Below are 12,495 nucleotides of genomic sequence, written 5' to 3' on the forward strand. Positions count from 1 at the left end.
AAAAAAAAAAAAGGAAAAACAATTATGAAAACAGTGCAACGTATCTAATCTCTGGGTGAGTTTGCTTGTGTGAACTGAATTGTACCTGGTGAGATGGGAGAGGTGGTGTAAGGCCTGCCAGGGAAGGTGGTGCTTCCCCCGGGGATGTAGGTGATGCGATCCATTGGGGAGCCGGCTGTCCCTGCAGAGGGAGGGACTAGGACAGGTAAGTGTGGCACCTGAGAAAGATCGATGATCCCTAGGGGAAAGAAAGAAGAGAAGAGTAAAGGAAAACCCAATAGCTGGTCTACATGTGGAATGTGTGGTTTTGGATTGAGGACAACAGGTAAATAAAGTACATACTGTGGTCACATATTCCATATAGCAGGATGTCATTCAGGAACGTAACAGTTTTGATAGGTACAATAGCGCACCTATGATAGGTACAATAACGCAAGGACATATGGCTATCTTTGAAATAAAATTGCCTTTTGAAAGGAGAAATTATAAATCGACTAAAAGGCCAAAGGCACTAAACTGAGAGAGCAGCGTTGGATCTGAGAGTTTCTGATTATGGAGCGTTTCAAGACAAAATGTTGAAAATAAAACTCCCCACTCACTCAGTGCATTTGCATTTCAACTTAACTCAAACAGACAAAGGGAAGATAAATGCTGAAGCAAGTTGCTAGACCGTGTTGACAACCAAGTCAGATTATTCATGTTTCCTTCTCTAGCAGCTACTAATTACCTTTAACCGCTGCTTGATGCAGCACACCAGCTGATTGCCCACAGGTTATGTGGGTCAGACATGCGCATAGCACAGCTCAAGATAAAAATCAGATCAAAGTAACATAAAATACCAAGAGCTCACAGCAGTGGCTACAGAGAAAAATATATATTCAAAATATATCTAAAGCTGAATCCAACTAAGTTTACAACCTGTTATAGAGTATGAGAATGTAACACAGAGATCACTGTAAATGCATTATGCACTTGAGCTGCAGAGTGAGGTACCAGGTTAAGTAATCCACAAACACCTGCTAGAGAACTCTTATTGAATGAAATCCAGGCAACATGAGGCGTGCTGCTGCACTGGTAAGAGCTATTAGCAAGCTCCATCTGTAGTTGTATCACACTTAATGTGACTCAAACTCAGCGTTGTGAAGCCAGGTGGCCTTACCACGTGGGGCTGCAGAGTAGGGCAGAGGAAGGGGCTGGTCTCGTGGAGCCAGGCCCCTCAGCAGGTCTGAGCGCTGGGCGGCCATGGCAGCAGTTGGAGGCCACTGGTGCATCTGCTGGGAGGTGATGTAGTCGTTGAGCAGCGTTTGGCGGTTCTCCAGGGCCGCGGTGTCAGGAAAGCCACGGATGAGGTAGGGGTAGGGATGAGGATACGCCGGGTTGGGGGCTAGGTGGCGAGGCAAGTAGTAAGCCGCTGTGGATGAAGAGGAGGAAATGTCAGAATGATTAAAGATATTTTCAGACGTCTTCTCAGAATGAAGTGAGTGTGTTCAGATTGTGCTTGACTGACATCTTCTTCCCCTTTTCTGTTTTGTTTGACCTCTCTAAATGTGTTCAGATCAACACGCCCCCCACCAAAACATTGCAAAGGACTACAATGGTGTGGTCGTGGTGCTACTGCTACTGGCAAGAAGATGAAGTACAAACCACACACAGAGATATTGGTACTCTACCTAGAGTAGTATGTGTACTTCCATGTATTTGATTGGTCAATGCAGTGGTTTGCCGGATGTTGATACACTGTGTTGCGGCAAAAGTTGAGCTAATTTTGCACCAGCACGAAAGTCTCATTGCAATAAAAGGATGTGTTTTTGATGCAAGGCTGTTGTTGGTCTGAAGCCTGTCGTATAACTTACGCCTTTATAGTTATTACAGAACATGGATTTTGTTGACTTCCCATAACTGTCAACAAAGCTCCATCAAACCTCAAGTGAGCTGAGGTCTAATCAATAACTGAAAACAACACACTCGATACGCAAGGTCTTCAAGAACTTCACACTTAATATAAGAGTTTTAGATCACAAGGTTAACATCTTCTATGTTTTATTTGACTGTGGCTGTACCTGGGTCAATAGGAATGCCACGGGGCAGCGCCGCAGGATCGAAGGTTAAGGGGATTTGACGGTACATGTCGGCTCCGAGACCCTGCAGCAGACGCTCATAGGCCTGCTGCTCAGGAACACCAGGCAGCGGTGATTTGGTGGCGCTCATCTCCCTGGGGGTCGGTGTGGCTTTACGCTCCTGAGGCGGATTCTTACTGGAACCTGGAGTAGAAACAAGGAAACAAAAGACTTTCACGTACAGTCTTTGGGTTGAAGTATCTTGTTCTTGGATAGTTCAGCTGCTGTTGCTATAGTAAGACCCTTTTTACAGAAACAAACAAAAACGACCCTCTTGATTGGATAAGATATACCCACCATCATGCTGCCTTTGGCTTGCCTCCCTGGACAGAGGGGAGCCACGATGAGAGGGTCCAGGGTAAGGGTTCCTTAAGGCGCCTTTGTCGTCATAGCCCACTGGGCTGTGATGAGCCTTTCCTCCCTGCTCTGACCCCAGTGTGAGGGGAGAGGAGCGGGCTATAGGGCTAGCCGTACTGACCACCGCGCTGGGGCGCCCTTTTGGTGCCTCCTCATAGCGGCCCCTGTCAGCACGCATCTCCAGGTGGGAGGGGGTGTTGTGGTAGGAACGTGGTGAACTGGCTATGATGGAGCGGACATCATGACGTTTCCCTGAACCAGCTGCCTCCTGCTTCATGGGTGTTCCCTGAAGAGGAGCACAACAGGAATGAATGAGCTTAGTTGTAGACGGGGCCAAAAACATTACGGGTCGGACAGTGTCCCAGTGTGTTGCTAGTGTGTGTATACCTGTGCTATGATGCCCTCCTTTTGAGGCTGCCTGAGCTCCTCCCTGGGAATGAGGTGGATGGAGCGGCCTGCCTCCTTCACAGTGGGCACCATGGCCTCTCTGCCCTTCATTGGGTCAGAAAGTGAACTGGGTCCACGGGGCGGGGAGCCCTCTCTCTTCATCTGCTTAGCCTCCCTCCTGAGGTATCCATCCTGAGGGTCCAGATGACGAGGTATACCTGAAATCATGAGAATATCTCAATCTCATTTTTCTTCAAACTAGAGAGGACAGGACATAATTTAGGCAGAAGGGAGCTGAGAAATGGAGGAACAGATAGGCAGAAACAAAGAAATGTTCTGAGCAGCTTCATCCACTACTGTCTCTGGGCAAGATGAGACAAGATGGTTATCCGACTTGACTGTCATCACATAGATAAATACAAATACCAACATGAAAGTACTCATGCCAGTGGGTGATTTCTGGTAACATGGCACAATCTGTTTCTTGAAAGGAAAAAAAAGGCAAAAGAAAACTCTGTGTTTCTCTGCAGCTCTGCTGAATGAGCACTGAGAGAGTGGACTGCAGAAGTGAGAGCACAAAGAGTGAGTGCCTTCAGGAGAAACAGAGAATACAAACAGAGACGACATTACAGTGAATTGTCTTTCAAGCAGATATATTTACATTCAAGTTCAAAGATCTAATCTGCTGCAACAACCTTGAGACTTTTCTCAGTCCCATTGTGTCACTTTATTCTGCTATGCTGGTATCCTACCTTGAGAGATGGAACCACGGATGTGATGAGCATCCTTGTAAGGTGTGTGGTGCGGACTGTCCCTGTCATGAGGCATGGCTCGACCAATCAAACCTGAGGTAGAGGGAAAGGAGTGGAGAGATTCAACGACAGTCAATGCTTTCATCCATTATCAGAGGAGATGCCGACAAGGGTCAAACATGATTACATCCAGTGGCCTTTTGTGAGTGTGACAGAGGGTTAAGTGGAGTTTTCTCTTACCTTCACAGTTGGCAGCGGACAGTGAATCCCTCATAGGCAGTCCTCTAGAGATGCCTCCCTCCATAGCATCATAAGGACGCTTCAGGCCCAGAATTTCCCCGGGCTGCCCGGGGCCTCGGCCCTCATCTTTAGGGGTCTGAGAAGCAGCGCCTACAAATAACAAAGATGTTACTATAATCAGGTAAACAATATCTCGAAGTTAAGGTTCACTCAGTGAAAATCATTCCATTTGTTGGGCTTTTGCCAGATCCTACGCAAAATGAAAATAACAGCTGGGCACGGCATGAAGTATATTCTAGCCCAGCTGCTGTACTCACGTTCATATGTGAGAATGTGCCCGCTGATACCCTCATACACCACATGGCCTTTAGACAGCGCCTCATCTCGCTCCCTCTCAGCTCGGCTGGCGCTGTCCTCTGTGATCAGACGGGTTATGGTTCCCTTATACAGAACATCAGCCGGTGTCCCCTGCAGTGAGGAGAGGAGACATGAGACCAGCACTTTATCAGTTTATCAGTGAGCCGCAGGAGCTGAGACAAAATCTGATCATGGCTTTTATAAGACAAATTGGAGAGAGGACCTAAAAGAGACAGCATCGACTAGCAGCTGGTGCCGTTTACAAGCCTCAGTTTGGTCCGTTTTCTCAACCACTCTTACATGACAAAGTGACATTAAAACAAAAACTGCTAGCTGCAAAAACAGCTGCAATATCAACACCAACAGCAATGATCAAGTCAGGCACAGGTAACAGGTGGTGTTGAATGTACACTGTTAAATACAGTACAATCTCTGCGTGATTACACTGACTGGTCAGTTCTGTTATATAGCCTGAACAGTATTCATGGGGTGTAATCACTGTCATGAAAGCTCACAGTGGGTGAGACATTTCAAAACCAACAACCAATGCTATGAAAGCGGACTGTGTTATATAGATATACAACACAGATATATAACAGACTATAGCTAGCTAACCATATAAGGCAGCTATATGACTATATAGCTCTTACTCACTAATCTCACTAATCTCTGTTATAAAGGCCCCTAATAAAATCAGTTTAGTTTTAGCTTTGAAGGGCTGTTAATAAATAATAGTGCAGGTCAGTAATTCTGACTGATACAGTTATAGTACAGATAGCGTGTGTTTTCTTTCCTTTTCTCTTCAGGATTGTTGAGTAAGATATAAGTGGAGCAACAGTGTTGATTTGACTGTAACGCATATTGTAGATTGTGTTACACACAGAACGTGTATTCTGTTTCCTGAATTATTTTCGCCCCAGAAGGAATGTTTGTTACAGCGGTGACAGATAACAGGGATCTGAATAAATAAATAAATAAATAAATAAATAAATAAATAAAGATAGAAAAAAAAATAAACAAATACACACAAAACAAACAGAATAGTACTCCCAAAAGAAGTGGAGGTGCAACCACTTGGCAGCAGCGGATGACAACGGGCAGCTTTGTTAAAACCTGGAGTCAAATCACTGAGTATGAGTCATATTTCTACACGGCTTGGTGGAGAGATGAGAGCGGGGGCGGATGGCTGAGCAGGAGACACAGCAGTGTTGTTGACTGAAGCTTTTCCAAGAAGATGCTGCTGAATGTTGGGGGCCAGACAAGTATGGTTTGCTGTAATGGGCGTTGGGAGTCAGATGGCACTGACCAGTCCTGAAGCAGTCCTCATCTACTCCTAATGAAAGTGCACCACTGCCTTTACGATCGAACAAGCTGAACAAACAAATGAGTTGTCCCTCTACAACGGCAGTGAGTATACATGATCGCTTTCACCTTTTCCTTACTAATCTGTCATGGTGAATAACAGCCCCCTCAACACTGTTTTCTCTCGTATGCCAGCGTGATGTGATATTACAGTGGGCATATCAATGACTGGGTTTAGCCAGCGTCTAGAGTAAATAGATAAATAAGAGAGGGAACAGACGCGGTACAGTGTGTACCTGTTGCTAGGGTGATAGGGCCACTCGGAGCTGTGGTTATGTCACCGCAGCAGGGAAATCCAGCAGCCAGAGCACTTGGTCTACCTCACGATCTCAACAGCTCTGCTGCTCTCTCTCTTTCATCATAAGTACATAAGTCAAAGCCCAGTAACATGATGGCTGTTAAGTTTGACGGCAGTGGCTGTTAAACGTTGTGGGCAGGTGGCAAATGACAGCAGCGATATGGGCAAAAATAGCATTAACCATCAGAAAAGGTGGAGGTAATTAAAAATAATGAGGGTGGGTTGTCTGTGTCAGAGCCATACAAGCTGCTACAACCATGAACTTTAACACAGTTCAATGTAGCGCCAGTTTAAGTTCACCACTTGGATCTATCTTTGTCTGGAGAAAGCAACTCATTTACCTGAGTGCGCCGCTCCTGCACAGTGATCTGAGAGGAAACACTGGGCCAAAGTCTCTCCTAAACCCACATAATGCCTCATATTTAAAGTGACTTACCTAATGAATTTCCGATGAAGTTCAGAGGTTCTCCAAATAAAAGGGGAAGAGAACTGTTTGCCAGTTATCTGTCGTAATGCACTATTCAAATTGAACACTGTCAGCACAATACCCTTAACACACTCACATAAGGGTTGCCGCACCCAACGCGGCGCTAACAAACTCCACACATGGCAGATTCTGTTACAGTGAGAGGAAAAACAGCGGTAGGGGATTGTCCATTGACTGCGCAAGTTATCTGTCATCAACTTTCTTATGTAGAAAAACGTAGAGAGAGAAAAAAAACTGTATTGGGATATTCCTAGTTCCTGAATAGCAGCTTTAAAAAAGGACAAGACTCGCAGTACTTTGCTGGTCTGAGCTCACCTGAGTAATGGATCCCCCACGGTAGGAAATTGAGGGATCTGGATGCATTCTGGTCCCTGGGATGCCCTTAGTGATACTACCCCCCTGAACAGCTGGAATAGAAGCTGTAAAGATAGTAAGAAAGACATTTATGTAACTATAGGCAGTACAGCAGTATTAAGAGTAGTTAAAGTGGAAAACGAATGTAAACTATCACTGGGATTTATGGTTTGTAAAAAATATCACTTATCTGATATCTAGAATTGTAATGTTCAGTCTAGTGTTCTTGGTGATGACAAAGTCAAAAAGTTTTACACAGTTCTGTAAAGGACAACTGAAGGCACCGCTGGCAGTAATTAAAGCTTTGACTCTTCTTGAGTAAATGTGCAGCGGCTCTGCACACATGGATTTGAGCATTTTCTGCAATTCTCCACATCCTCTCAAGCTCTGTCAGATTAGATGAGCTTCAGTGAACTCGACTCCCCATGAGAGTCAAGTTTAGCCAGGGTCACTCATGTACATTCAGACACTTGTCCCAAAGTCACTCCAGTGTGGTCCTTGCTGTCTGTCTCAGGTCACTGTCATGCTGAGGGGGTACATCTTTCCAGCATAACAGAGCTCAATGAAACACGTGCAATACCATTGTTATTAAAGGGTGTGTGTGACAAAAACAGAATCAGTTTTAAAAATAAATCTGTTACGAAAAAAATTTGGAAAAAGACTCTTCTTCATTCTTTACTTGCTGATCTATACAGGACAAAGAAAAATGTAGGGGCACCAATACAAGTTTACTGTATACAGAAATTGAAGAAAAAGGTGAGCCACGCACCACGTCCAGAAGCACAATCATGAGGCGTCCCCTGGATGGACAGGTTGTCGGCCTGAGAGGATGAGCTGCGAGGGGACAACTGTTCCTGTTTCACCACAGGGAAAGGACCTGCTGCATAGGAATGGACAAACAGACGGACGAGACAATGAGACAGACGTATCTATGGTGATGCAGCAGATGATCAGGCCTCAATATCAGTTGTGATGGATGCTTTAGAAGTAGATGGCAATTTACAGAAAAGAAAATCTGGAAGTGCACTGGTGCCTCCAGAAAAGTTTTACTCACCCACTTTCCTCTGATCCATCCAAGACAACCCTATTTGTGTGGGAGGCATCTTCCCATGGTCCAACCCATGAGCCGGGCTGTGCAGCTGCACTGGGGTCCCCTGAAGACACCAGTATTTAGTCACAAAGGTTGTGTTAGATTCTATTTTTTTGTCCTTAGCAAGTGTGCTACCAAAAGTATATTAAAAAAAAATATATAATTTTCAAATAACATGATTTCCGTGGGCCGACTATCTCAAAGCCCTAGTTTTCATTTGTGTTGTGCTGTACCTGAGTGATGGAGCCCCCTGGCTTGGTGGAGGAAATGAGAGGTGGTGGTTCTGGCATCGTGAGGGGTCTCACTGCTGCTAGCCGACCACTCTCCTGTGCAGCACTAGTGAGTGCGGGGTGGCCCGCTTGCTGGAACGCTGAAAGGCAGGACACATTATGGAGCTCAAGATCAGAATATCTGATTTCTGGCAGAGGGTTTCTAGAGGCATTTTAGCATCAAGAAGCAAAGTTCCCATACAAGACACCAAGAAATATTCAAATTTAGGCTTGTTAAGAACATGCAAAGAGGACGGAGAAGAGGACTCACAGTTGAAGTGGAGCAAGTGCTGGTCGTGACTGATCTTGGCCATGTCTCGTGGGGACATGGGGTACGGGGAGAGAACAGGGCGACCCAAGTTAGAGGTCCTTAGATCATCGGGGCCCAGTGCCTGCTTCTTGGCTTCGCTATGTGGAGAGAAAGCCCGGGACTTTTCTGAAACAACAATGACACACAAACAGAGTCAGGGCCACAACAAAGCGCTCAACCTGACCTCTACTAATCCAAGAAGCTGTCCTTCTGCCACTGCCAGCTCACTGTCATCAACACCATTGTCACTGTCATCGTCATGAGCATGTAGAACCCCTCATGCCACATCCCAGCCAGGGTGACACAGCACTGAATTATATGCTAACATACACAGCAACCCACTGCTAATATTTAGTACACACAGTAAAAAATCCAGCAGAGGAGGTGATTGCACTGTAGTGTGCTAAAGGTGTAATTAGAAAGGAATGAGGGGAGAAGGCAAGGGGTGAACCTACTTAATCCCTGCAGGAGGGTCAGTAACCACCTCTCGTTGCCTTCCAGCTCTGAAGGGACACAAACACACCACAGATCATCGCAACCTCACAGAATTTATCTCTCTCTTCCTCACAAACATGCACTAACCACATAAAAGCTTTTACTACTGTCACCACATGATGTGAATTTAGTATTCACATGCAGAGAGATGGTAATAAATACTAGCTTGAATGCAGAGTTGAGAATATGTCCACACCTGCCTCTGCGGCAGGTATAAAGAGTTTTTCCCTTTTTTCTAAAAAGTCTTTTAAAAAAAAAAAAAAATTAAAAAAAAAGGTGGTTGCTGTGTGTTTCAGTTCACAGTTGGTGTGTCGCACACTTGTGCTCTCAGAGATTCACATTCCACGCGCTCACAGTAAGTGCGCTGAACTAGACTATATTCCCTTCTGGGTCAGTAGCAATACCAGATCATTTATCAGTTCCCTTTCCACGAGTGTCCCAGAAACACTTGAATACCCTGAACACTAGAGAACACAGACTCAAGGTTAGAGCATGTAGCAAGGACCAACTAAGTAAAACTAGATCAAATGCAACTAAAGCTCATTTCATAGTGCTAATCTGGTTTCCATTTAAAAACCATTTATCCTACACAATTTCAGCAATGTGCCATGTTACACAGACACACACCCTGCTGTAGAGGGACACTAGGGATCATACAGAAAGAAAATAATGGGATGGGAAAAACAGACAAACGGGGAGATTAATAAGGAAGAAATGCTGGAAATTGAGTGAGGGGTTCTTCGCTAAATGAACTTATTGGCAATAAAAAGTAGTTTTCTATGATGATGGAGTTGTCGTACCATCCTTGTCGCTGGTGGAGGGGCTGCGCGGGCGAATGCGAGGGCTGCTGCTGTGAAGAGCCTCCCTGTCTCTGTCTGCCTGCGGGGTGTAAGGCTGCTGCTTGCCTGGCTGGCCTGAGAGTAGTTGTTGCTGCTGCTGCTGCTGCTGCTGCTGCTGCTGCTGCTGCTGTTGCTGTTGCTGTTGCTGCTGTTTGACCTCCTGGGAGGACTCCCCATGAGCCATGGTGATCTGCTGCTGGTACAGTGCCAGGGCGTGGGGGGGCAGCACTGCCTTGCCACTCCCACTGCGCTGACTGCCCTGCATGGAGGCCTCTGGCATCTACACACAGGATGAGGAAAAGGTTACATACACAGCGCACAAGCCCAGTCCTATCTGGCATGTGACATATGGTTAGCCACATACAGTATCTGACAAACATGATAGCTAAAAAACAGCTCTTATTTCTTGGTAAGCTAAAGTTTCCCTAATGTCTGGCATCTCGTTTCTTCTCCACAAAGCAATCTATCCCATCATCCTCCATCTGGCTGGCTTACCTTATACAAATATGACTCAACAATTTAAACCTGCTGTACTCTTATCTCTGTAAGCAGAGTGAAAGGGATAGTATTGATATCATTGCAATGGCAGAGTGAGTGAGCGGGCGGGTGGGTGGGTGAGTGAGTGAGTGAGTGAGTGAGTGAGTGAGTGAGTGAGTGAGTGAGTGAGTGAGTGAGTGAGTAAATCAGTTTTCTGTTACAAAACACAACCTGGGTCAAAGACAGTTTTTCCAAGGCTGGAAAAGCCGAGATGTTCTTCACTTAACTGTTGTGTGATGTGAGAGACAAAAAAACACTGAGCCAAATTAGTGACTCACAATAGGCGGTATGGCAGCAGCCCTCTGTTTGAGCTGCTTCAGGTCCATGGGCTTCTGCAGTGGGGAGGATATGACTCCATCATGAGTGTAGTTCAGCAGGCTCGGCCGTGGAGAAGTCATTCTATATGCACACGCACGCACAGACAGACATACAGACAGACACGTTAGCGGAAGTGAATAGGAGGTTGAGGATAGAGGGCACATTATCATGTTTCTGCCAATGGATCTAGAACCGCATAACTTTAATATGGCCACAAATGGCCCTTTGTCATCTGCTGTGCCTACCTAAATCCAACAATTCATTTGAAAATGTTCACAGATAAATACCAGATAATACCACAAAAAAAGAGCAGAGGTTCTGAGTGTGTTTCCACCCCCCACATGCCTGCCTACCCCCCCCCCCCCAGGAGATACAGGCACATTCACAAATCCTCACTACTCAAAGAATTTCAGTATTCAAATGTTGAGGGAAAGCAGAGATATATGGGATATATATGTGTGTATATGTGTATGTATGTATGTATGTATGTATGTATGTGTGTGTGTGTGTGTGTGCGCAAGGGATATGGATGTAGGATGAGTGTTGACAGAGACTGCCTGTGTGGAAAAAAAATTACAAGTAAAAATCCATATCCATGTCTTGCACATCTGTCGAAAAGCACACAACATTCTCTGAATCACAGACTGATACACACTTTGATGCACGGCAACACAAAAGTGTGCAGACGCACACATACACACTCACTGCCTTTGTTTGCTTTGGCAGAGAGGGCAGCGTTTCCCTCGGCTCTGCCAGTACATGCAGTCTGCTGTCATGGAAAAAATTGAACAAATACCGTGCAAACAAAACTAATCACTCCTCCCACGCACTTTGACACCCATTTCTCGTGGCCTCATTCACAGACGCGCACACGTGTATACGGAAAATATATATTCTCATTCATGCAAAGTGCTAATAAAATCTCTGGTTGATAGAAAAGAGCAACCTGTGGTGTACACACACAAGTCGCTTGCCAAATACGGCTTCACTGCCGTACAGTGTAGCTAGGCAACTAATAACACTTCAAAACCCTCGCTGCTTTATTTTCTGATGTCTGCCGTGGCAGACCGGAGAAGTAGGACACCTACAAAAACCACTGCTCTGCTCAGAAACCAGAGGCCCTTTGACACTAAAAACCAAACAATAAAGACATCATATAACATTTCTTATTTAAATGAATGGGAAACAAATATCTAATTTTCACTCTACCTCTTGCTAAGAGTTCTTACCTGTTCTTATCTGTGTTGTCTGTCTCCTCCACTTCATCAGCGCTGCAAGTGGCACTAGAGTCACTGTCCCCGTGGGAGCCCGTTTTGGCCACATGGTCCTTCTTGGAGCTCTTGGTGGAGCTTTTGACTTCCTCCGTCTCTACTGTAGGAGGTTTTTTATCTGCGGCATCACTGGGTGGTGCTGGCTGCAGCTGCTCTTTGTTGGGTTCCCCTGTCTCAGTCTTTATCTCCTGCTTGATGGCTGAGTCTACATCTTCTTTGACCGAAGGTTTCTCATCCCCTGCCTGGCCCACATCTGATCTGGACGCTTCCTTGTCCGCGGCGTTGGAGCCGGCCTTCGACCTGCTTGAGCCCTCCTCCTTAACCTTGCTGTCCTCGGATGAATGTGGTGAGGGCAAGCTCTCTGTGTCAGAGCTGTTGTTGGCTCCACCTGGCAGGGACAGAGGACAAAGGGAAGCACAGATCAGAAGAAGAGACTGGGATTATACTGTAAATCATGTTATATCTCCTTGTCCTTTTTTCTTCCATCTTTTCCCCATCTCTTTCTGCTAAACCAGATTCTTCACAGTGCCAGTCTTCTGCCTAATCAAGTTTCACTGTACAATAAGGAGGAACACAAAACCACTGGGATGATGGACGAAATCCCCTGGGGCTTCAGCGCTCTATTGTGAAAGTACAGTCTACACTGTATACTTGT

The 12,495-nt window shown here is 45.6% G+C and overlaps 1 protein-coding gene across 8 annotated transcripts in view; it reads right to left on the bottom strand.

Moving 5' to 3' along the window:
- Positions 1-12,495, bottom strand: part of ncor2 (nuclear receptor corepressor 2) — an 85,409-nt gene that overhangs the window by 10,158 nt on the left and 62,756 nt on the right. For 4 of the 8 annotated variants that reach the window (XM_056376296.1, XM_056376298.1, XM_056376295.1 and 1 more), the window contains exons 20-36: positions 11,799-12,228; positions 10,530-10,650; positions 9,676-9,994; positions 8,836-8,883; positions 8,342-8,506; positions 8,035-8,171; positions 7,766-7,865; positions 7,481-7,591; positions 6,673-6,776; positions 4,171-4,321; positions 3,854-4,003; positions 3,614-3,706; positions 2,862-3,079; positions 2,415-2,760; positions 2,061-2,261; positions 1,160-1,411; positions 86-238 (exon numbers count right to left, since the gene is read on the bottom strand). In XM_056376296.1, the coding sequence (XP_056232271.1) occupies positions 86-238; positions 1,160-1,411; positions 2,061-2,261; positions 2,415-2,760; positions 2,862-3,079; positions 3,614-3,706; positions 3,854-4,003; positions 4,171-4,321; positions 6,673-6,776; positions 7,481-7,591; positions 7,766-7,865; positions 8,035-8,171; positions 8,342-8,506; positions 8,836-8,883; positions 9,676-9,994; positions 10,530-10,650; positions 11,799-12,228 (3,099 nt within the window). The remainder of the gene's footprint in view (positions 1-85; positions 239-1,159; positions 1,412-2,060; positions 2,262-2,414; positions 2,761-2,861; positions 3,080-3,613; positions 3,707-3,853; positions 4,004-4,170; positions 4,322-6,672; positions 6,777-7,480; positions 7,592-7,765; positions 7,866-8,034; positions 8,172-8,341; positions 8,507-8,835; positions 8,884-9,675; positions 9,995-10,529; positions 10,651-11,798; positions 12,229-12,495) is intronic. The other 4 variants (XM_056376301.1, XM_056376303.1, XM_056376297.1 and 1 more) reach the window with 3 other exon arrangements.

This window comes from Seriola aureovittata, chromosome 5, assembly GCF_021018895.1.
Source record: "Seriola aureovittata isolate HTS-2021-v1 ecotype China chromosome 5, ASM2101889v1, whole genome shotgun sequence".
Lineage (NCBI taxonomy): Eukaryota > Metazoa > Chordata > Actinopteri > Carangiformes > Carangidae > Seriola > Seriola aureovittata.